The 23,792-nt window shown below is 44.8% G+C and overlaps 3 protein-coding genes across 6 annotated transcripts; all 3 read left to right on the top strand.

Moving 5' to 3' along the window:
• The first annotated feature begins 195 nt into the window (after positions 1 to 195).
• On the top strand, positions 196 to 11,278 carry LOC101162819 (zinc finger CCCH domain-containing protein 13). 4 transcript variants are annotated; one of them, XM_023966000.1, is made up of 21 exons: positions 196 to 348; positions 1,283 to 1,450; positions 1,601 to 1,704; positions 1,773 to 1,887; positions 1,964 to 2,072; positions 2,924 to 3,102; positions 3,174 to 3,319; positions 3,506 to 3,706; positions 3,803 to 3,970; positions 4,062 to 4,405; positions 4,500 to 4,925; positions 5,014 to 5,259; positions 5,933 to 6,356; positions 7,037 to 7,233; positions 7,488 to 8,726; positions 9,174 to 9,782; positions 9,924 to 10,064; positions 10,147 to 10,347; positions 10,429 to 10,592; positions 10,842 to 10,977; positions 11,074 to 11,278. In XM_023966000.1, exons 2-21 carry the CDS (start codon positions 1,292 to 1,294, stop codon positions 11,109 to 11,111), a joined length of 5,346 nt encoding a protein of 1,781 aa, XP_023821768.1. In that variant the 5' UTR covers positions 196 to 348; positions 1,283 to 1,291; the 3' UTR covers positions 11,112 to 11,278. The 4 variants fall into 4 exon arrangements, with proteins under 4 accessions (XP_023821768.1, XP_023821769.1, XP_023821772.1 ...); XM_023966001.1 differs by having other exon boundaries at positions 1,967 to 2,072; positions 10,842 to 11,278; XM_023966004.1 differs by having other exon boundaries at positions 7,037 to 7,149; positions 10,842 to 11,278.
• A 2,794-nt stretch (positions 11,279 to 14,072) lies between these two features.
• On the top strand, positions 14,073 to 16,844 carry rpl31 (ribosomal protein L31). The gene is made up of 5 exons (XM_004066600.4): positions 14,073 to 14,173; positions 14,586 to 14,689; positions 16,027 to 16,152; positions 16,551 to 16,663; positions 16,758 to 16,844. Exons 2-5 carry the CDS (start codon positions 14,586 to 14,588, stop codon positions 16,787 to 16,789), a joined length of 375 nt encoding a protein of 124 aa, XP_004066648.1. The 5' UTR covers positions 14,073 to 14,173; the 3' UTR covers positions 16,790 to 16,844.
• A 986-nt stretch (positions 16,845 to 17,830) lies between these two features.
• On the top strand, positions 17,831 to 21,224 carry chst10 (carbohydrate sulfotransferase 10). Its single transcript, XM_023965987.1, has 5 exons — positions 17,831 to 18,427; positions 19,114 to 19,217; positions 19,296 to 19,521; positions 19,876 to 19,981; positions 20,316 to 21,224. Exons 1-5 carry the CDS (start codon positions 18,334 to 18,336, stop codon positions 20,872 to 20,874), a joined length of 1,089 nt encoding a protein of 362 aa, XP_023821755.1. The 5' UTR covers positions 17,831 to 18,333; the 3' UTR covers positions 20,875 to 21,224.
• Positions 21,225 to 23,792: the final 2,568 nt, after the last annotated feature.

Here is a 23,792-nt window from a genome sequence, read left to right as displayed (position 1 = left end):
ATATTAAATACGTGTGAAATATAAAATAAATATAAAAATTCATAACATTCTTGTTGCTATTGTTTCATTTTTAAAAATCTGTTACTGAATCTGAATTTGGTATGGTGGGCTCTGTAGTTCCCGAGGGATACTGAGGGGGGCGGAATTTCATCAAAGACCTGCAATCCTGCTTGAACCACCACAGAAGAAGAGACGGCCGCGCTCAAGTGACATGCGCACTAGCCGCCAACATGAAGGCAGTTTGGGCATTTTCTGTTTTTGATTTTAAAAAATAAGTCTTAATTTTTCTCGCGTTTGCAGTTCACCAACTGGATTAGAATAAAAAGCAACACCATATCTAAATATCGGGTGAGACAATTCTATTGTTTCTGGGCTTCGTTTTGAACAGGTTTTGCTTCTTTGTGTAAACTCAAAGGCCCCTGCTACTAGCATAACGACATAATAACTTTAGCCGCACTTTGCTCACATTTCCCCATGTTTAGATACGCTCAAAGATATTTATTCAACATATTTTTATTCATATAAGCTGTGCGTATTTACTCATTTGCCATATTAGTAAGGCACGACGATGTTAGCTAAGCTAATCTGTCACAGACACAAATAGCGGTGCAAAACTAACCGTGTTGTTGTAGGAAGGGTTTACTAAAAGGGTAACAAAAATTATATATTTTATTTTTGTTTTTAGAACGAATAGTCTCATTTCAAAGTTGTGTCAAAATACGTTTAAATTAGAAAACAGACTGATGACTCTGGAGCAATAAAAAATAGCAAATGATAAATATAAATAATAAAGAAAGCCGTAAAACGAGCATTTCTGCTGCATCCCGATAAACCTCCACATGTAAATACAAAAACTGGATTTAATCAACTTTGGTTTTTGTATTCTTTCAATTTTGCAAACGTTTTTTTTTTTAACTTTATTGTTCATCAACTTACAAAACAATGCTTGAAAAAAACTCAAAGTTTAGAGTGTTTTTTTTTTAAATCCCTAAAAAAAGATTTTTTTTTCTAACCTCCTGACTGACAGAAAACAAAATAGTTTTAAATCCACCAAAAACTTCAATTCCCAGAGCCCCACGCCTTCTCATTTGGTTTCAATGAAAAGTCTGTGTAGATTGCGAAGGACAATATTTTCTGGCTAGTTGTCTGGAGGTTCATTTATTCTTTTACATTTTTTTCCATTCCCCTAATTAATGTTACTCCTGTGATTTCAGAACAACTATTATCCGTGAGTTTGGATTATGTTTATTACATTTGTATAAAGTGGGTTTTGTGTTTCCAGTCCTGCAGAATGTCCAAGATCAGGCGGAAGGTAACAGTTGAGAATTCAAAAACCATATCTGACAGCAGCAGTACCACAACCAGCGCCGCCACCAACCCCACCACCCCCTCTCGCAGGCCCAGTGTGTTTGAACGGCTCGGGCCCAGCACCGGGACTAACGCTGCCGAGGTACAGAACCTCTAAACTTTAAAATTGGACTTTTCTTTCCCCCGTGATTATCCTGGAAAGATCCTGGAAAGCAGCCTGTGGTTGTTGCGTTTGGGTCTCCTGACTTGATGCTTTGGCAGATGTCATCATGGGTTCACGTGTGTCTTTCAGAGTCAGTGTAGAAATTGGCTGAAGACCGGTAACTGCAGCTACGGCAACACTTGTCGCTACACACATGGCAGTCAGACACGAGGCAAAGGGTTCAGTTTCAGCAGGTAAGACACCGGATTTTTCAAAGCCGGCTGCAACTTAAAGAATAATTCACATGTCTTGCTTCTTGGAGGTCAAATGAGAGACCAACAGGTGATCTGCGAGAGAGGATGAAGAATAAGAGACAGGATGTCGACCAAGAGAACTTAAAGCGCGACTTGGACGAAGCCACATCCCCCACAGTGAGAGTGAGTTTAAAACCATTTATGGTCTGCAGAAATACTTTTTGATTTGAACTTGGGTCATAGTTCTCCGTGTCTGTAGCAGAGAGACTCCTCCAGAGGCCGACACAAAGAAGAGGACATTAAAATCACAAAGGAGCGGACTCCAGCCAGTGAAGAAGAGCCTACAGAGTGGGAAGCCAACCGTGAAGGTTTGGTTTGACCCTTTTCTCAACCTTAGTGAGCAGTTTACATTTCCAGATCTGTGATTTCTCCTACCTTTTGTGTTTTTTCATGTCATTTTTTTGACGTCTCATCTGGTAAAACTGATCTTTTATTTTATTTTTTTAAACCTGATTACGGCCTAAAATTTGTTTAACTACGTCAACAGTTCTCTGTTCTAATATATATAACTGTTCAGAAACGCCAGCGCTCTATTTGGTGACTTCTTCTCCTTTCCTGACGTGGGGTATTCCACAGGGATTTGTTCTCAACCCTCTTCTTTTTGTGTTTTATCTTTTTTAGAAATTTTCATTCCGTTTTCGGGTAAATGATAATCAGATTTGTGCACTTTTTGAAAGAGGATGATGAGTTTTTCTTCACCTCACTGCTCCGGTGTCCTGATGATATAAAGACTTGTGCATCAGCGACTTTTAAATGTCCTTTTTCCACATTTAATTAAAGAAAAAGACAAAACTTTTATTGTTGTTTTTTCACTGGTTTGCCTCATTAAAAACTGTCTTGGAGTAAAGAGGAAGTGTTCCCTTTAATTCCCCCAAGCAGCAGTTATGTTAGTTGAAACTACTATACCTGGCCAAAATGAGGGCAGTTCTGTTGAGACATTATTTGAAATCATGAATCCACGATTTTAATCGTCATTTATTTGGTAATGGAGCTGCAGATGTGAGATATAAGTTGGCACTTTTTCCCCCAAACACAAACGGGATTTCATTTGATACTTGTTTTTATTTTTATTTTAACTTTTCAATGAAATCCTCATGCTCTGCTAAATTTTTTCCTAATCTGTGCAGCATTTAATTGGATATTTTCCTGTGGTTTGTAGATTCGGATGTTGGCGACTACGACTACGAGTTATCTCTAGAGATGAAGCGGCAGAAAATCCAGAGGGAGCTCCTGAAACTGGAGCAGGAGAACCTGGAAAAGAGAGAAGACATGGTCATCAAGAAAGACGAGCCTTCCGCCAAGAGCAGAAGCGCGGCCCTGCCGAAGGTGAATTCGAAGGTGATTATTGGCGGCTGGGTGTTCTCCGTCCTCGCCGCGGACGCTTTCTAAGTCTCCCCTCCTTCCCGCAGGTTTCCCCTGAGCTGCTGTGCTCCAAAGATTCACCTTCATCCAGAAGGTCCAGCTCCCCGAAGCACAAAAGTGGAACCAAAGGTGCCGGGTCCAGCAAGAAGGAGAAGAAAGCCTCTCTGACTTTGGCTGTTTCAGAAACTGCAAGGTATTTTGGAGCGACACGATTTAAATGGAAATCTACAGAAATGCTTCCAATGTCTCAATACGGACGTTTCCTGTCTTAAATCCTGCTGTGGGGATTTTTTTGTGTCGTATTTGGTCATTTTTGCACCTCAGTTTATCCGCCCACGTCTGTTTTTGTGTGGTCTAAGACGTTTTTGTGATCCATCAGGCCCTCCAAAGGCAGCCACAGTAAGAAGAAGGGCCCCCGCACGCCCAGCCCTCCCCCTCCTGTCCCGCTCGACCTCCCCGTCGTTGGGAAGAAGCACAAAGGGAAGCACAAGAACAAGGAGAAGACGGAAGAGAAGCAGAAGGAGGGAAAAGACCGCGGAAGAGATGTGGAGAAGCACAAAGAGAAAAAGGAAAAACGACGGTACAGTTCAGCCGTTTGAAGTGTTTTAGCTCGTTTAGCCGACTCTCATCAAACTGTTGCTTTTCCTTCTTCTCTGTTGATGCTACATTTTTTTAGGGACCGATCCGATAGTTCCCATAAGGCCAAACGAGTGCAGACGTCAGATGAGCGGTCCAGCAGCGTGTCGTCCCCCTCTAGAGGCGTGTCCCCCTCATCCAGGAAGAAATCCGTCTCCCCCAAAGTTTCCTCCCATAAGACTTTGTCCCTTTCGTCTCCTCGCCGCAGGTTTGCTTCATAACCGTGATGATCTTTTCTTTGTTTTAAACGCTATAACTGATGAGTTATATATATAAATATATATTTTTCCTCATCCCAGGTCTCCTTCCTCCTCCCGACACCAGCGTTCTCCCTCTCCCTCCCGCCACCACTCCCCCTCCTCCCACTCGGGGTCTTCTGCCCAGCGCCACTCTCCATCGCCTCGACGCCGCCGCTCGCCATCTCCGGTTTACCACCGGAGCTCCGCGGCGCACGCCTCCGTCTCCTCGCCCACGAGTTCCCGTCGCTCCCGGTCCCCACCAGCCTCCCATGACACCCCCCCATCTCACCGGCGTTCGGAGAGATCCACCCCGAGCCGGCACCACTCCAGGGGCAGAGAGAGGAGCCGGGGGGAAAGGGAGAGAACTCCACCCCCCCAGGAGCGCAGACATGAACACAGAGAAGGTATCTTTCGTTTTGTTTTTTCAGAAAATCGTTCTTATAGCTATCATTTTATGGGAAATTGATCAGATTTTTCTTTTATTTGTTTTTTTTTCAGATCGCGGCAAGCGGGACAAAGATGGCGTCCGTGAAGACAGAGACTACGACTCCGAGCTGATCGCAGCCCGAGAGGAAAGGGAGTCGAGGGACGCTCGTGACCGGCGCGATGTCCGCGATCGGGGGAGGGAACCGGTGCGAGAGTCCCGCGACAGTCGCGACAACAGGGACACGAAGGACTCCAGGGACAGCAGGGGGGACGGGCGCTCCAGTCGGGAGTCACTGGAACGGCGGGATCGAGAGCGGGAGCGAGAGAAGGAACGGGACAAGGAGAGGGAGAGGAACGACTCCTACAGGAAGGAGGATGCAGGTCAGGACGACAGACTCTACGCTAGAGGTCACGGACGCGATGACGGCGGCAGAAGCGAGGGTAGGACGGACCGAAATGGACGAGGAAGAGGCCGTCCAAATGAAACGGTTGACAAAGGTGAGACATGTTTGTGATGAAGTGTTGTTTTTTTTTTTGGTTCAGTCGTGGCTCCCGCTCTGAATATCCTCCGCTGTCGTCTTCTCAGGCTCACTCAGAAACTCCCGCAGTTCCCAAATGGACAGCAGCTACGACAACTGGGAGTCCCGGAGCAGCGCCGCGCGGGACCGAAGCCTGGAGAGAGGCGCAGACCGCAGCACGACCGAAAGAACCTCCGAGAGGGTTCCGGACCGGGATCGCTACGAGGGGGAGAGGCGGGAGCAGCCCCGAGACTCCTCCTACGACAGGAGGGGGGGCCACGGCGAGCGGGACCGCAGAGACACCCGGGACAGAGGTGAGACGACGGAGGACAATTTGTTTATTGGGGCCGCAAAAGCAGATTCCTGTTCACAAACCTAAAGACAACCTGATTTTAATCTATGATCAATTCTGCAACTCTCACCTGACAAGTCAAGATCCTAACAATCACTTTAATTAAACCTAACGTCCTTTATAAATTATTTTTATTTATTTACTTATGGGTAAACCAGAAAAGTCTTTTAAATAGACCTTTTTCTTAGAGATGGCAAAATAAAGGCTTGTTCCTCAGAAAAAATTAATTAACATTTGAAGAGTTCAACTTAATGTATGTTTTGTATTTCATAAAAAAACATTTTCTTTTTTTTATTTTATTTAAAGAAGGGTAAAACCTTTTTTATTGAGTTAGAGGGTGAACACAACGGCAAAAAGTGTGACGTTCTAATTTGTATTGATATTTTAAAGGAGGTAATTTATCGATAGAAATTAAAGATTTGTGTAAAATTTTTAGTTGTGAGTTTAAATCCAAGCTTTTTTATTTTATTATTTATCCTTCTCAAAATAATAAAATTTAAAAAAGTAGGAGTCTGCTGCTGGCCATCATGCAGAATGCAGCCTTACATTGACTTTCCTTTTTCTTTTTTCATCTTTAAATGTAATTATCCAGTTTGTATCATTTGTAACTTTACACGTTTCTCTTTTTCCTGCAGATCAAAGGGCCGTCTCTCCCTCCAGATATCCAGGCAGGTCGGAAGAGTCCGACCGGGACGATCGACGGACAGACCGGTCGGAGGACAGACGGGACGACCGGGCCCGAGAGCGGGAAAGAGAGAGGGAGAGGGAGAGAGAGAAGGAGAAGGAGCGAGAGAGGGAGAGAGAGAGGGAAAAGGAGCGGGAGAAGGAGAGGGAGGCAGAGAGGGAGCGAGCTCGGGAGCGAGAACGCGAGAGAGAGCGTGAGGAGAGGGAGAGGGAGCGAGAGAGGAAGGAGAGGGAGAGAGAGAGGGAGCAAAGGGAGCGAGAGAGGCAGCGGGAGTGGGAGGAACGGGAGAGGGGGAGGGAGGAGAGGCGGGAGAGGAGAGACGACGTCCGGGAGGATCGGTCCGTTCGAGACACCCGGGAGGATCGCAAGCTGAGGTATGTGTGGATGCCAGATCTCTGAAATGCAGCACGGAGTCACCATTTATGATAATTAGCAGAAAATTAGGAGAAAAATTGCTTTACATTGGACAAAGAAAAGATTATATATTTAAAAGGTGAACATTTCATGACAATAAAGGTGTAAAATTAAAGAGAGAGTCAAAGTTTATGAGAATAAAATTGTGAAGTTATAAGAAAAAGTCTAAATTTTTATAAAAGTACAATTATTTTTTAAAAAAAAGGACATTTTACGAAAACAAACAGACAAATATGAGAAAAGGTTACAAAATAAAGTTGTGATAAATAAATAGTCGTACAATTATAAGAAAAAAAGGCTAAATTTTATCAGAATAATAATGAACTATAAATTATGGAAAATGACATTTAAAAAAAAAAAGACTGATGACATCACACGGCTCAAATATCTCACTAAATCTGCTTAACCTTTTTCCGTGACAAAGCAAGACTTTATAAAGTACTTTTTTCCCCCAATATTTCATGACAATATTCTTTATTCTCATAATTTTATATTTTATTTCCTTATATTCCATTGTAGAGATGCAACACACTTCAGTTTTAGACTTCTTAAATCAGAAATGTGTTCATCCAAAAGTAAAAAAAAAACGATATATGTGTATGTTTAATGTTTAAAAAAAATGATTTCTATTCCTTTTTAGTCGCAAGAGAGCGCGGGTGGAGAGCAGCCCAAGCCCCCGACCCTCCCCGAAGCGGGCGGCGAGAGACTTGAGCCCGGCCGACAGCGACGGCTATAATAGTGCCGAAGATAAAAGTGAGCGCCCTATTGGCCGAGGGCCGGCCAAGCTCCACCCACAGCCCCTCCTCCCCAGCCCCGTGTGTCTGCCTCCATCTGACAGTAGGAAAAAATCTCTTTAAAACAGACGCACTCCTGTTTTTGGAGGAAATGCGCCTCTGCAGCACTTTCTCAACCGGCATGCTTTGACTTCTGGTTTGGCTAAAATGTTTTTCATTTTCTGGCTGTCGGTGCAAATTTTACTGTCAGACAAAAAAATGTGGAACTTTTACCAAAGCAAACGTAGTTTTTCTTGGAAAATCTTTGCTAATGTTGGAGAAAAAAACGCTTTGAAATATCGACTGTTTCCTGTCCAGGTGGAGACAAGCACCGTCTGCACAGCCAAGTGGTGAGACCTCAGGATCGCCTGTCGCGGTCGCCACCGAGAGGCGCCGCTTCGGACGACAAAGCCCCCCACTGGAAAGACGAGGAGCGCCGAGGAGCTGCGGAGAAAAGGGAAGCACGGGGCCGAATCGAGGAGCCGGAGCCTCGCAGCGCGGAGCGATGCCGAGGAGCAGAGAGGCGCGGGGAGTACCTCCCTGAAGCCGAGACCCGCGGTAGAGGGAGAGACCAGCGCGAATCGAGTCCTCCGCCGCCGCCACCGCCGCCTCTTGCAGCCATCGCCACTCGCGGTGAAGACAGAGACACTGCTGGCTCTCAGGCCAACGAGGAGGGCAAGAAGAAGGTGAAGTCGCAGAGGAAGGGCATGAAGAAAGCTCGGAAAGAGGATGGAGCCGCCTGTGGAAACCGTCTCGCTGCTCCGGCGGAGCGGTTCAACCCTGAGCCTCCGCCCCCCGCCTCTGCAGACGTGCCTCCGCTCATGCCCTCACCAAGGAAAGGAGCCAAGAAGAAGGCGCTCGACCGGAAGAGGAAGCGGTCGCGAGGAGAAGACTCTGAAGCCTCTGAGGAGGACGCGTCGGCGCCTCCGCCTCACAGTAAGAAGAAGAGAGGACCTCGGACTCCACCCCCCTCCATGAGGCCGGACCACCGGGGAACCGGAGGCAACGCAGAACCGTCGCCGCTCTCCAAAGTGGACAACTTCAGTGACTGGTCGGACGAGGAGGTGACGGACCGGAGCGTCCCTATGGAGAAACAAGCCCCTCCCAGTTCTGGAGACAGAGCTCCGATGGAGACTCTGAGGAGAGGCGGAGCCCCCAGGATGGGCAGAGACAGGTGTAACCCACCTGCCATCGCCCCGCTGCTTTCCCAGGACCCCCCCATGCTGATGCAGACTATGGCCCCGCAGCCTCTCATGTTGCAGCCCGTGCTCCGCAAACTGCCCCCGGAGCAACCGCGCAGCAGCAGCATGGGGAGCAACCAGAGCCGGACGTCCTCCCGGCGCCCCCGCTCACCGTCCAACGAGTCGGGACACAGGGACGACCACCAGGGTCTGCGGCCGCGCCGGGGACGGCTGCATGGCGCCAACTCCCGAGATCGGGAGAGGGAGCGAGAGCGCGAGAGGGAGCGGCCGGCGCTCGGGGACGCTCCGGGAGCTGAGAGGAAGTCCAGAATCGACCAGCTGAGGAGAGGAGAGCCCAGCCGCAGCACGTCGTCAGGTACGTCTTCATTCTCAAACCGGATTTCCGCTGCTCCGTGCAGTGCACGCGTCTGCCTTGCGTTTCATGAGGAGTCTGTCAGTTAGTCTACATGAGCTCTATTGCGTCTCCAAGATCTTATAAAGTTCTATTTTGAATCCCACACCTGTTTCCTGTTCCTCTGGCTTTTTGATGGGAAATACTCCTGTAAAAGACGGACGTCAGACACGACGGAGGCGATGTACGCATTCCCATTGATTATTGGACGTTCTATTTTCTTGCCTCAACGCAAAGGAGACAAACTGCAGGCTTTATTCCGGGTAATCCAGATCCTGGAGATCCACCACCCACCTGCTGGCTTTTGGTTTCCTGGGTCGGGTGACTCCAGGATCTCCACCACCAGGGGTGGGAAAAGTAGTGGCCTAAACCTCGAATATTTGTAATCCAGCAGAGTCGTTTGTTTCACAGACCGTCAAGACTCCCGCAGCCACAGCTCCAGACGCAGCTCTCCCGACTCTGAGAGGCAGGCGAGGTCCAGGTCTCGAGCCGGCTCCTACGACAGCCGGGAGCGGGACCGGGAGCCGTTTGACAGGGACCGAGAACGCGACCGAAAGGAGCTGCGGCCCCAGCAGCAGCCGCAGCAGCCGCCGCTCCTCCAACAGCCCCTCCAGCAACAGAGAGACTGGGAGCCAGAGCCCAGAGACTGGCAGGGCCGTGGGCGGGAGACCCTCGGAATGCGCCCGGGTCGGGAACCTTTGATGAGGGACCGCGACGCCAGAGACCGCGAGCGCCTTCTCCCCGAGGGGATCATGCAGCAGCACGAACGAGAGAGGGAGCGGGACAGGGACGGCAGGGCCGAGAGGGGAGCTGATCGGGAGAGGGAGAGGATGATGATGATGGACCTGCCGCCACTCGGAGACCCCAGGGCTCCGGGTCGAGGAGACGCCAGGCAGGAGAGGGTTGACTATGAGCCACTGCTGCCAAGGGAAGCCTTCAGTCCTGCAGAGGAGAAACCCAGCAACAGTCACCAAGCTGTGGGAGATCAGAGGGAGCTGGAGAAGAACGACAGCGTGGACGGTAAGGGCATTGACGCAGAGCCATCCTCTGGGACCTGTCTATAACCTGGAGGGAGTAAAATCCTACTAAAATTCAGAAAGTATTCTTCTTACCCTCACCTCCTCCTCTCCTTAAGGGATTTTGTGTGCGCTGTGTTTTCAGGCGACGATGACGCTAAAGAAGAGGAGCAGTCTGTGGCGTCCGTTAGAGAAGATTATGAACCAATCAGTGACGACGAGCTGGATGTGATACTGGCCGACAGTCAGAAGAAAGAAGATCAACCAGAGGAGGAGAAAGTCACTGGTACCGATAACAAAGCATTTCTTTTATCGTAAGTTTGTTTACAGCAAGAAAGCTTCACGCCGCACCTCCTTCGTCGCCGTAGGTCCTCTGGACGTGATCGACGTGGACTGGTCCAGCCTGATGCCCAAACAGAAGCAGGAGCCGCGGGCCGCAGGAGCCGCCCTGCTCCGCTTCACGCCGGGCGCCGTGCTCCTGAGAGCGGGAATCTCCAAGCGCCTCGCCGGACCAGAGCTGCTCGAACAAGTCAAGGAGGTGTGCAAGTCGGAGCTGGACGATCCCAAAGGTGAGCTCTCCAGACGAGCCCGCTGCGTTCGCTCCCTCCCCTCTGCGGTTCCTCCTCACGGCGCAGAATCTGTCCCGACAGACCTGGAGAAGCTCTTCGAACACGACCTGGGAGCTCTGAACATGGCGGCCCTCAACAGGCGGGTGGAGAGGGCCGGCTTGCTGAGCAACCTGGGGCCCTGCTGCAAGGCTCTGTGCGCTCGCCGGGACTTCGCCATCCGGCGCCAGCTGTTGAAAAACGAGAAGGTAGACGTCCTCATCACCTGATTTGTGCGAACACTCCCTCCTGAGATTTTCCTCTAAATCTTTAACGTTCATCTGCTTTTGTCTGCTCATTTAATGAACCATAAATGAATAATATTAATTGAGAATGAACGTTTTAGAGCCTGTAATCTGCTGTCATTTTGGGACTTTCTGTGAGCAGTTTACACTCCAGCACCTTCAGGAATCCGATTTTCTGGCCCCACCTTGACACCGGCTGAACTCTCTCGTCAGGGGTTGGCCAAGCAGTACCCGGCCACGCCTGTGGTGGACAACGACCTGCTTCAGATGAGCATCCGCCTCTTCAGAAGGACCGTGGCGGGCCAGACCTCAGCTCCGGAGAGCGCAGCAGCCCCCGACGCCGCCGATAGTAAGCTAAGCTCAGCGCAGCCCGAGGTCTGTGCGTCCTGAGAGTCAGACTCCAGAAACCGAGCCCCCTTTTTTTTTTCTCCTTTTTTTTTTTTAGTCCTGACAGGAAAAACGGATCAACTGCAAACTGTGTGAATCTTGCTTTACGTGTTTTGGGTGACCTGTAAGTGCCGCTCCAAAGACTTTAGGCCATAACGGCCACACGACGTCAGCTTCACGAACTTTAACCCCGGCTCTTTGTCTTTGCATGTTGTGTATGGGTTACTGCAACTGTGCATTAAAATGGTTAGATGTTTTTGTAACGCCTCTCTTCTTCCTCTCTGATCCTGCAGCTTAGCTCAGTCAGCACTTCTGGTTCCAAAGGAATCGACTAACAAGTTCAGATGACTTTATTATGATTCACTGAATTTAACTCTGTGGTTGTGGACTCTGGAAAAAAAAACTGCTTCCTGTTTCACTCACTGATATAGTGCTGTATGACGGAAGCATTGTGTTTCTACTGGGGATTTAAAAAAGAGTCAATTTCTCATCATGTACTGGAAAAAAATCAGGTTTTTATTTCAAGTTATCCACTTTTTTTATTAGATATTTTGTACAAATTGTGTATTAAGTATATGTTGTTTATTTTCGGCCCGAATTTAAAAACGTTTTAATTGTAGGTTGTATTTTTTATCGCAGACCTCATGAAAGAAACTTAAATTCTGCCATCAGAAAACTTCAAACGTGACTTTTTAAAGGTGATTTTAGGCGTCTTTTGAGTCCTGGTTTTCCACATCAGATAACCAACTGTTCAGGGGAATCTGTTACGATATGTTATCAGTATTTTCAAATGAAACTCGTCTTTCCACAACGACCTTATTGGCATATATGTTTCAGTTTCCATCTTCTCGGGCTAACAGTCCAGACAGGCTGTTGGTTTCAACAGAAACCATGACTTCCTTCGAGTTTCAAGACCATCCTTCTGCCATGTTTTCCTCTATGAGCAGCTATGAGTATGACTTTATGCCACGTTTTAGATTCATTTGGGACCGGCCGAGCCCTGAGCCTAATGAAGACCAGGTATGTTCTACACCCAGGGGGGGAATATTTGGGAGATGTGGCAATTCCAAACAGCCTGATCAGGTTTGGAATCGCCACGCCGAAAGACTTCCTCGTGGAAATAGCAAACGTTCACAACAATTTTGGTTTCTTGTCTGAGATCCTCAGTGAGAGCGGTCTTTTCTGGATATCTTTGTCCATCTTTTGCACTTCTTGAAGAAGTTTGGGCCTGAGCTGGAGCTGTTGGAGCGCCTCATCCGTCCTATTTCTCTAACAGGAAGTTCATTCTGATTTGAGTTTTCCCTAACTTCAATTTGGAGCAATGACTGCCTTTTAATAAAAATAATAATAATGGATTGGATTTATCTGCGCTTTCTCAAGTCACTCAAAGCGCTTACATTGTGTCCATTATTCATTCACTCCTCATTCATACTTGGTGATGTAGCTACTGTTGTAGCCACAGCTGCCCTGCTGACAGAGGCGTGGCTGCCAGTTCACGCCTACTGCCCCTCTGACCATCACCGGGACATTCATGCACATTCACACACTAGTGGAGCCACACTGGAGGCAAGGAGGGTGAGGTTTCTTGCCCAAGGGACACGACAGTTGACTGGGGGGAGCAGGGATCGAACTGCCGACCCTTCGATCATTGGACGAGCTGCTCAACCACCTTATTGTATCATAATTCTGTCTCCATAGTGCTCCCCTTTTCTACATATTTAAAGACCCGCTCCGATGGAAATTGTATTTTTTTTTTGTCTTTTTAACATGTTCTTGTAGCATTGTTCTGATGATGGAGCAAATATTTAAAATAAATGAGTGAATCAGGAGCAGAAGAAAGAAGGTTGTTTGAAAAAGATTGTATTTGTTATATAGGAAATACACAGGGTGGGGCCACGAGGTCCCTGCTCCGCTCCATTCTGATGGAGACAAAAACAAACATGAAAGTCTTTGTTTTCCCCATCTGAGCCCAAAACTGAACGGCTGCTAAAGTTAGATTGGGAGTGTAAGATAGCAGGAGCGAGTGTAAATAGAGAACTCTCAGTAACGGGAAGGGGGGCGAGGTTGCTCCATATCAACATATCCGCTCACAACTCGGGAGGTGAATTTCTGATGAACTTCTTCCGCTCTGCAGAGACTATGTAAAAACTTTTTATTTTGTGCTGAAAATTCTATAATTAAATTATTAAAAACTACTGGCAACGCTTTGAAAATAAATAAGACATATAAAACCAAACCATAAATGTCAACTCAAGTGGCAAATGCCTTAAAATGTTGTAAGAAAAAGATCACATGTTCATCATTCATCTATACGTTTATGAAATAATGACATGTCACCACTTTTTCTAATCATGTTTTGGTGTATATTTTCTTTTTAAAAGATGACCTTTCTCAGAAAATTATGATTCCTGAGATTAATTCATAATGAAATTAAAAATCATTGTCTCTATCAATTTGCAGGGGGTACACAGGCAGAAACAATCAATTTATGCTCACATTAGTGTAAACACCATGAAAAACAGAATGTTGTCGAATTCGTATTAAGGAATTGTTCACAGAAACTGTCACACCGGAACTACTGCTGCATTTTTACTTAGTCGTTTTTCTTATTTAGTTATGTGTATTCCTATATCTACCTAATATTACTTTACGTAATATTACTACGTTTGTATTATTTATCCTTTTTTGTCTAACCCCCTCACTTCTTTATACCCTGCTAGTTTGGACGAGAGCAAAAGACACCGAAGACAGATCGGTCTTCGATGAGCAAAACAAAAATACATGATTTCAAAAACACACCCCTGTTGTGTCGAACACTTGCAATTCACAACTCAAATGCACATCCGGAACCTTCGTCTTTGGGTTGCTTAAATATTGTAACCACACAAAACAATAATGTTGCGAAAAAGAACAACCAGCTCTGAAAAATAAAACAGAAGATACACATACAGAATCTTTATTATCGTGTGGTTTTCTTAGAAATTAGCGGATAAAACATACTGTGAAAAAGAACGAGAATATTTAACACGAATATCTAGACACGGAACCCTTATCGTTGTGTTTTTCCGGTAAACAATTGTCAACGGATCGATTTCCTTTACCCGCGATCCTTTGCGTTGAGTCCGTCCTTCCGACTTCCGCCTCTGCTAAGAGCCGAGGTGAGTATTTTTCCGACAGAAAAATTGTTCAGAATCTGCCGCCATCCTTTGTTTTTAAAGACACAAACGTACAAATAATCATTTAATATAGTTACACAAGCACTAATTTGCGAGTTGTGTCGTATTTTGTCGGCGGTAAAGGTAAATCTTGGAAGAAATGGTGGCACAGTGGTTAGCACTTGAATCGCCGACTCCACGGCATGACTGCATTGGGCTGAAAGTTTACTGCAGTTCAGATTGCTTTTGAGGCAAAACGCTGCTCCCGTAAAAAATAACAATAACCAACATTTGTGCTTTTTCTTCTACTCCTTGAAATCTGCAGTCGTTGGAATGAGTTAGCTTCATGCTAGTATTTATGTACCATGTAGCCGCTGAATGCAAACGCATAATTAAATGTCTTCTCTTGATGCAGATGGCCCCGACTAAGAAAGGAGAGAAAAAGAAGGGGCGTTCAGCCATCAACGAGGTGGTGACCAGAGAGTACACCATCAACATCCACAAGCGCATCCATGGAGTGTGAGTACAGCTAGCATCGTCCTCCTTTTGGTTTGTTAAGGCTTTCATTCATAAATCTGCTGTTATTATATTGTTAGGATGGCATATTAGCTAGAAAAACGCCACCATTATTTTAAACACTTGAGTTAAAGATGTAAACAAGTTGCAATCCAGCGAAACCTTCCCTTCATATTGTAGGATTAAATATTAGGTTTGTGACAACATTTAAAACGGCACTGGAAAGGGCTTAAAAACAACTTTCCAATGGTATAAAGATCATCCAGGTTGAGCAAAAAATAAGAAAGTTATGGCATTTTAATGTAGGGCGTCATTTTATTCCTTAAATAGAAAGGAAAACAGCAAAATGACCATGACCTGAATCAAATATGAGTGTTCTCAGTGTCAGAACTAACCAATCCAAGAAAGAGAGTTGTCATTACAAAGTTAGTCAAAAGAACTACATCAATAGTAAAAGTTATTTTAATAAAAATCCCTAATTCTACAAGTATTTCACTAAGCGACGGCTGCTTCTTTATGTTTGTGGACATTGGCTGCAGCCAATCAGCTTACGCAAAACTGGTCACATGACCTCATGTTCCAGCATTCACTGCTTTGGGCGCAGAGGTTTGCAAACGGGGGAACAAAACAGGACCTGCTAACTTTTATTTTCTCATGAAATTTGCAGGAGATGGAGAACACAACAGCGAAAAAAATCCAATATCAAAATCAGACAACAACTAACTTTAATTAAAAAGCTGACAAGTGGTTTTTTGAACTGAAGTTTTCGTTCGGGAAAATTCCCTACTTTATACTCAATTCAATTTTGTTTGTGTAGCCCAAAATTGCAACAACAGTCGTCTCGGTGGGCTTCGTACCGGTAATTGTAAACATAAAATCAAAAGGATCATAAATGCATAGAATTCAATAGGAAAATTCTAAACAGACTAAACTAAACTGGGCATCCCTGCCCTTTGACCCTCCTTTCACTGGATGGATTGAAAATAAATTTGAGAAGCAGGTCAAAGACAAACCAATATTTTATTACTAGATATTGTCGACTGTATGTAACCCAACAATCGAGCAACCTTTGCCCAAAGACAGCCGTCGCTGCAGGATCACGCACAGGTCTGATCGCTGTTTTGGAAGAAACTTTGCACATACGTAGTTGGAGCCATTCTTTTTAAAATTGTGTAGATTTTCTGCTGAAAATTATTAGAAAAATCAAGAGGACAACTTACAAATGTTGGATCTGTGTAGTTATCTTGTAGAATTTCCAGTTTTCTGTTTAGATCCAGCGATCCACCTGGTTTTCTAGATTTGAAGTCTAAAGCCGTTTTTTGTTGCGCCTCCTCCTGCAGGGGCTTTAAGAGGAGGGCTCCTCGCGCCATCAATGAGATCCGCAAGTTCGCCATGAAGGAGATGGGAACCCCCGACGTCCGCATCGACACTCGTCTCAACAAGGCCGTGTGGAGCAAGGGGGTCAGGTGAGGCTGGAGGTTGGAGGCCATAGGTGTGCGGGATCCAGAACCACGTCTCTGATGTCAGCTGGGGCAAATATTTTGTGGACTTTAGTCATCAGATCGTCACACTTTCAAAGTGTTTTGAGTTTGGTGGTGTTTAAATCTGAATTAAAAAAGAAAAAAGTTCTCATTTTTACCAAAACAGCTGAATGAAAAGTGTTTGCCTTAAATCGTTACAAATCTCAATGTATAAAAGTGTAAGAAAGGGAATTCTGTATTCTATTGAGCTTTTATTCTGGAATTATTCTCAGACTTTTATTAGAAAAGGAGAAGAAAAAGTGACTAAAAACACTCAGAAATGTGGATCAAAAGCTACCAAATTTGAAATGATTTAAATAATAAACCTCGCCTTTGCTGTGCAGGAACGTGCCGTACAGGATGCGCGTGCGGCTTTCCAGGAAGCGTAACGAGGATGAGGACTCCCCCAACAAACTGTACACCCTGGTCACGTATGTTCCAGTCACCACATGCAAAGGTGCGCATGCTGACACGATGGGTCACCTGTTTGATCGGTGAAATGATCAGTGAAAGCGTCCCTCACCGTCTGTTCTTCTGTTTTCCCCCTACAGGTCTGCAGACAGTCAACGTCGATGAAAACTAAATGTGTTTCACAATAAATTTATTCGTGATCAAGAATAAATTTATACAAAAAAAGGCTTTTGTCTTCATTTCTTTAGTGTGAAATAAAAATCTGGATGACAATGAATTAAAAAAAAGTGGCATTCTTTAGTCTTTTACTTTTAGAGATGGATAATTTTGTGCTGCTTTACAGATAAAGGATGTGCACCCAGAGATGGATTTTCAAAATAAGAGATGTTTATTTTCCCAAGTGTTATTGGAAAGATTAAAATCTGTTTCCAACGTTTTTGATCTTGAAACAAAAGGCTAAATGACCAGAATAAAGTGCTATATGTTTCTTGAATTGTCAACCAAATTGTAACATGTTTATAATATTAAGTTTCTTCTTTTTTTTACGTCTGACATTAAATTTGTACCTCATCCTGCAGAAATGAGGAACCTCCTGAAGGTGGGGTTAAATCCCAGAAAAAGTTAAATTAGTTTTAAAAGCTAGCCTCTAAATCAGCCTAACTTTGAACTCCTTTTAAATATAATTCTATAATCATGTCATTCATTAACAGTATGCTGGAAAGCCAGGAATTGGCAAAAAAGCTCAAGTTAGTCTGTCAAAATAAATCTCTGCAAGTGTGTGAAACTGATTTTTAAATATAAATGTGAAAAGAAATCATGCAGAAAGTTGTCTAATGTTGAGACCCCATTAATATTTGTTACTATGCAGCTGTTATAAATAAAAAACCAATTGGTTATAACTCGCATTGTACATTTATTACCAAGACTATAAATGCTTAAAACCTTCGATGGCATGCATTCAGTGGGTTTTAGGGCCTATATTTTAACACAAAACGCTTAACATATTAAAGACGATGCAGTCTTGATCATAATGTTCCGATTTTATATTATTAGTGGGAGGACAAGGATAAAATAGCCCCAAAAAATGTTTTTTCTTTTCCTTTTTTTTTTATTTCCAGAGCGATTCCTATTGCTACCACTTGGTGGCAACACCGCACCATCCAGTTTTGTTGTCAACCGCCCAAAAACCCAAGAAGAAGCAGACAAATGCAATAACGGGGTAAAGGCGCTAGGTGGAGCTGCTAGCTTTGTAAACATGTCCAGAGTAGCGGACTCATCGGGCTGGATAGCATCGTTTAACGTTTTTTTACGATGTTAGTGCTTCTTTTAAGTACACGTCCTGAGTGTATTTAAGTACGTCCGTCGTCGAAAAATTAAGAGATCCATGATAACCGAATCAAGAAAAAAAAAATCTAATAATTGTTTAAATCTGCTTGTTTTGAACGGACAAGTTGGGTTAGCTTATTCTCCATCTGTGTCCGCGAGCTAAGTGAAGCTGCTTGCTATCCTTTCAAAATAAAATGTCGCGTCGCTTCTAAATCCGGGTGTCTGACTCCTGTTGAAAACGACACTAAAGGCATGCGGTGCGCTCTCCGGCCGCCCGTCACGCACATGACGCGCGTTAAGGCGGGGTGAAGGCGTCGTGACCCCCGGACAGACAGGTGTCACCTTTTTTTTTTTTTTTTTTTTGGGTCGGCCGATGCTGACGGAACCACCATGCGGCACCACTTCCTGCTGCTCGGGGCTTGCGGATGGGTTCTGCTCGTCCTGATCTTCGTGAGCAGGTTCTTCAGCTTCAGAGCTGTCGATGGTAAGATCCAGAATCCCAGCAGATGTTAAGTAAAAGTCTGACTGATTTAATCATCCAAAAAACAACCTGAACTGTCCTTTTAATTGTAAACAAGTCTGTTTTTCCGCCCTGAAAGTGGAGCTAAATCACGCTCTACTTTAATTTAGCAGAGCAGATGTTGGAAAAACTTTGAGAAAGTTGAAGGTCAGAGGTTCTGCATCCATTCCAGCATTGATGAAAGAATTTCAAAAATGGACCGAACCATAGAAACAGATTTTTCTGTAAAATGACTCCAAAGGGATCTCAGTTTAATTTTTGTGGTCAATGAAAATATCCTTTTTTTAAAAAAAGCATTAATTCATTTATTTCCATTTCTATTCCTAAACCACTTCTTCTTTTTTTTTGGGGGGGGGGGGGGGGGTAGGAAAAATACTATTAAATACTAATAAAATAGAAAAATGAAGAGGAAGCTTATAAACACCCAACAATGTTTTATTAAAATACTTAAATTGTTTTTGTTTTTTAAACTAGTTAAAATAGTTTTATTAAAGGTGTTTTCCTAAAACTAAACATCGCTTTGAAAGAGAAGACGGTTGCTGGTCTTCATCAATCCAAGCTTCCAGGTTACATTTATGACTGTTACCTATCTGGAGTTTGTGGCATAAAAATGATCCATCTCACAAACTCTTTATTGTTGCATTTATCAGATTATCCGGAGAGAACAGGTCAAAGTTGGACGGTGGCAGGCTCTAAAACGAGGCCCGCCCCTGTAACCATCCCAGAGAAAGGCGCCGCCAGGCCGTCCCGCCAGGTGAGCCCTTGTGAAAAACAAAACAAAAAAGAAAAGCACTCCAGCGGCCTACAAGCCACTAAAACCCTGCTTTTCCAGCCCTCGGCGGATCCCCCGGAGGCCGCCTGGGAGCAGGTCTGGGAGCGGCGGGACGAGCTGCTGTCGGCGGCGTGCAGAAACGCCAGCCTCAGCGGTTTGACCCACGTCCCCGTCACCAAGTTCGTCCTGGACCGGATCTTCGTCTGCGACAAACACAAGCTGCTGTTCTGCCAGACGCCCAAAGTGGGCAACACGCAGTGGAAGAAGGTCTTCATCGTTCTCAACGGTGAGACGGGAATTCAAACCATCGACCTGCAGGGAGGGAAGAAGCCAATGAGGGTGTTCCCGCCTGCTAGGTCGCTCAGAGGAGCCTGGAAGTGATAGACACAGAATAAAAACACAGTGTTTGCTTCGTAAAAGACAGAAAAGCAAACATTCACACAGATATTAATCCTCTTGGCTTCTGTCCTGATGATTACAAGCCTGTTGACTCCAAACCAGAGATAAGAACGCATCTATAAACGTTGTTCCTGCTTCAGCCGGAGAACAAGTTCTGCTATCTTTACTGTGTTTTTATGGCACCTCAAGGATCATTTCTGCTGTAAACAGTTTTACGGTTTTCCTCTTTCTCTGTCGGCAGGAGCGTTCACCACCGTAGAGGAGATACCCGAGAACCTGGTCCACGACCACGAGAAAAACGGCCTTCCCCGACTCTCCTCCTTCACGCCGCACGAGATAACCCTCAGGTTAGCATCTTCACGCAGCGCCGTCCTCCACAAAACAAAACACACCATTTCAAACTCTAAGTAAATATGGGTTTTACTTTTCAAATGTACACTTTTATTCCAAAAATCAGTTTTTTTTCCTTCTCAACTTTTTTATTTATTAGTTACATTCTCCTTGTCAATATAAGAGGCTGAATGATCAAAAATCCCTCGGATCGTCTGTTAGAGCCCGATTTGTATTGAAATGGATAGAGGCTCTTTAAATTTCTTCAAATAGATGTTTTTTTGGTTGGAAGCTTGGAGTTTTTTTCCCGGTCTTCTCTCTCTGAGCAGTCGTCTTCATCCTCCTCTCCAGGTTAAACACCTACTTCAAGTTCTTCATCGTGAGGGATCCTTTCGAGCGGCTCATCTCCGCCTTCAAGGACAAGTTCGTGAAGAACCCGCGCTTCGAGCCGTGGTACAAGCACGACATCGCCCCGGCCATCATCAGGAAATACCGCCGGAGCCACCGCGACAGCGACAGCGAGCGCGCCGGCTCCGGTTTGCACTTCGAGGACTTCGTCCGTTACCTAGGCGACGCCGAAGGCCGGCGCCACCTGGACCAAAAGTTCGGCGAGTCCGTCATCCACTGGGCGACGTACGCGGAGCTGTGTGCGCCCTGCGAGATCAAGTACGACGTGGTGGGCCACCACGAGACGCTGGAGCGGGACGCCCAGCACATCCTCAGAGCCGCCGGCATCGGCGGGCTGGTGTCGTACCCCGCCATCCCTCCGGGAATCACGCGCTACAACCGCAGCAAGGTGGAGCACTACTTCTCTGGCATCAGCCAGCGGGACGTCCGGCGTCTGTACGCGCGTTACCAGGGCGATTTCCACATGTTTGGATACTCCAGCCCGGACTTTCTCCTCCAATGAACGACGACAGAAGGTTTAGGAAACTTATTTATAGTTAGAGTTGAATCTATAAGTTATTATAACTCCTCATCTGCCGTGGATTTAATGTGGGTTCTGCTCCAACGTTACTTTTACTCTGTATTGTTCACAACTTTTAACAGTTTGTGTCTTTTAAGTGTTCTTTTTTAATGGAAGCCTGGTACTTTAGAAGGTTCTAACACCGTCTGACCTTTGACCTTTGCCTTTGTGCAAAGCACAGACGTAGACTGCAGATGGGTTTGGGAACGCAAGCGTGGTCTGTTTGTGTGCATAACACTGTTTAACGTGTGATATGTAGACAGAACAGGTTTATAATAAAGTTTGAGACTGAATGGCGTTTTAATGTTTGAGGTGAGGATGTGAAAAGTCCCCAAAAACCAAATGGGGATCTTAGCGTGAATGAATAATTTACACTTTTTTTAATCTGTATTTCATTTAACAGGTTAAATGTGTTAAATGTCCAAAAGATCAATAGAATTCATGTGAAAAAAATTACAATTTTAACTGAATAAACCTGCAAAAGTGAATAGAAGACGTTTAAGTACTAAACCTGAATAGCTTCAAGCAATTCAGGCTTTAAATTTGTTTTAATGGTTGAATAATTACATTTCAACTAATAGTTTTGATTAATTATCTCAGACTAATAAGATAGTATCTCCTAATTTAGGATAAATATAATTCGTCTCACAAATGATAATAAAAACTTGATAATTTGAACAATTAGGTTTAACTTTTATAATTATATAATAACAAATGAGCAGACATTTTCCAATATTTGATTACATTTAAAATACCAGTAAAAATGAATCAGATTATTGCATTTTTCACTTGAGACAATTGATGAAAAAGCAAACATTTTGACTTCCTGCAAAGGTGAAACGCACTTTATTCTGATTTTTTTTTTGTAAAGATGGAGATCTTTTTTGTTCCATTATGTATTACAAACAAGGTGTCATTTTCTACGCCACATCCATACATTTTATCTGGACATTTTAGTAGATTCTACCATTTTATTTTGAAAAGCTTTGATGGTAATTGCCTGCTTAAAAATACTCCAAAGAGATACTTAAAGTGCTGTACTGATTGAATTATTTTACAGCCCTTTTTCTTTGTAAGGACCTGTTTAAAATAAAATAGAGTTACGGTATTCTATAGTATTAGCATTCAAAACAAACTAGTTTGAACCCTTGTGCCATCTTAGATGACCCCACCCTTGCATTGACGTGTTCTCCCTACCATGACAAAGGTGGATAAAGGTGGAAAGATTTCATGTAATCCATGGACACCAGTGAAGATCACAAATCATTGAAGAAAAAAGGTTTAGAGCACTGTCTAGTGGGTCTAGATGACCCAACTCCCAATGGTAAAGTACCTAGGATAGCACAAGGGTTAAACCAGCAGTATTGAATCAGAGGCTGCAGTTACATCAACCCTCCACAGGGTGGCAGCATTACACCCCACATCTGTCATGTGTTGAGGTCAGAATCTGTCGCAGCTCTGACCTGCAAATGCCTGAAATGTTGAGAGGACATTTGAGCGTCAGTTTGTCAAAGTCCCTCTGTGACAGACTGACGTTCTTCGGGGTTCTGTCGTTGCATGTTTGTGTTCCTCACGGCCGGATGACGCTCCTCTGACTGGCTTCCAGGACCGGTCGGTCCTGTTTTTGTCATTTGAGCCTTTGGGTTGCAGCTCTGCTCTCTGTGTTTGTTTGCTTAACTCATTTTGAAAAATAATGACAAATAATTGGAGCAGCTCTGTGGGAGAAGATGCTGGAAGTGACGGTATGTTCCATGTGCTACTCTACCACAGATAGCCGCGAGGAGAACAGAATAGTTTTTTCTTTAAGAATCTCCTCTAACCTCCACCTGTATTAATGTACATGTTATTTGTGAAAAAAAGAAACATGTCTACAACTTTTCTACCAGACCAAAGAGCTGTCGAAGGACACCAGGGACAAGATTGTAGACCAGACTAGAATTAACCAATCCATGATAAGCGGGAAAAAAATCCAAATTCTTCCCCTACCCCTACAGCTTCTATCTGCCCCTCCAATTGTAGGAGCATTCGAAGGGGTGGGGTTTTCCGAAATAGTTTTATTTAAGGGATAACACTCCATTGCAAAGGGTGTTCAAGCACTTTTCTTCACGTGGGTGTGCTCGGATGCACAAGAGAGAAAAGTCATGACTTTTTCTTCTAGCATGACCTTCTTAAAGTTTTGAAACCAATTTTTTCATGTTTTTCCGAGCACTGGCAGCTCCACGCTAACGTAGCTGACCGTTGATGACATCATCGAGTGGGAGTAACATCCGGATTTGAAGACACTTTTATTTATTTTTTACCATAACTCTCCATTTGGAGGGCTAAATGTGGGGGTAGGGGGAAGCTGGAGAGGGTAGGGGAAGGATTCGGATTCGTGCCAACTGTTGGAGCAATTGTTGGAAAATGTTAGAAGACCATTGAGAATCTTCCTCCACCTGCGAGACCCACATGACATGAGTTACATCACAACACCATACCCACTGTGAAGCATAGGGGCGGAACCATCATGATTTTGGGCTACTTTTCTGCAAAGGGATCCACTCTAACCCCTGTGCCTTCTTGTGGGGTCAAAATGACCCCACCCTTACATTGACGTGTTATTCCTACCATGACAAAGGTGGATAAAGGTGGAAAGATTTCATGGACACCAGTGAAGATCACAAATCATTGTAGAAAAAAGGTTCAATGGACTGTCTAGTGGGTCTAGATGACCCCACTCCCAACGTTAAAGTGTCTTGGATAGCACAAGGGTTAAGAAATAATTAAATGGATCCATGTGTGGTGAGACTTTTGGACAAAAATCTCCCTCCATCAGCAGCACAGTTGGATCTTCCAGCGGGACAATGATCCAAAACACATCG

Source organism: Oryzias latipes, chromosome 2 (genome assembly GCF_002234675.1).
Source record: "Oryzias latipes chromosome 2, ASM223467v1".
NCBI lineage: Eukaryota > Metazoa > Chordata > Actinopteri > Beloniformes > Adrianichthyidae > Oryzias > Oryzias latipes.
The sequence above is the reverse complement of the archived record's forward strand: the minus strand, read 5'-3'. Positions and strand labels throughout refer to the sequence as shown.

Bases quoted from the DNA above. Each gene is read 5' to 3' on its own strand.
- LOC101162819 (XM_023965999.1), top strand. From the start codon at position 1,292: ATGTCCAAGATCAGGCGGAAGGTAACAGTTGAGAATTCAAAAACCATA. The intron at 6,357-7,036 runs GTATGTGTGGAT...ATTCCTTTTTAG, and splicing joins CGGGAGGATCGCAAGCTGAG to TCGCAAGAGAGCGCGGGTGG. The intron at 10,065-10,146 runs GTACCGATAACA...TCGTCGCCGTAG, and splicing joins AGAGGAGGAGAAAGTCACTG to GTCCTCTGGACGTGATCGAC.
- chst10 (XM_023965987.1), top strand. From the start codon at position 18,334: ATGCGGCACCACTTCCTGCTGCTCGGGGCTTGCGGATGGGTTCTGCTC. The intron at 18,428-19,113 runs GTAAGATCCAGA...TGCATTTATCAG, and splicing joins CAGCTTCAGAGCTGTCGATG to ATTATCCGGAGAGAACAGGT. The intron at 19,982-20,315 runs GTTAGCATCTTC...CCTCCTCTCCAG, and splicing joins CCGCACGAGATAACCCTCAG to GTTAAACACCTACTTCAAGT.
- rpl31 (XM_004066600.4), top strand. From the start codon at position 14,586: ATGGCCCCGACTAAGAAAGGAGAGAAAAAGAAGGGGCGTTCAGCCATC. The intron at 16,153-16,550 runs GTGAGGCTGGAG...TTTGCTGTGCAG, and splicing joins GTGTGGAGCAAGGGGGTCAG to GAACGTGCCGTACAGGATGC. The intron at 16,664-16,757 runs GTGCGCATGCTG...TTCCCCCTACAG, and splicing joins TCCAGTCACCACATGCAAAG to GTCTGCAGACAGTCAACGTC.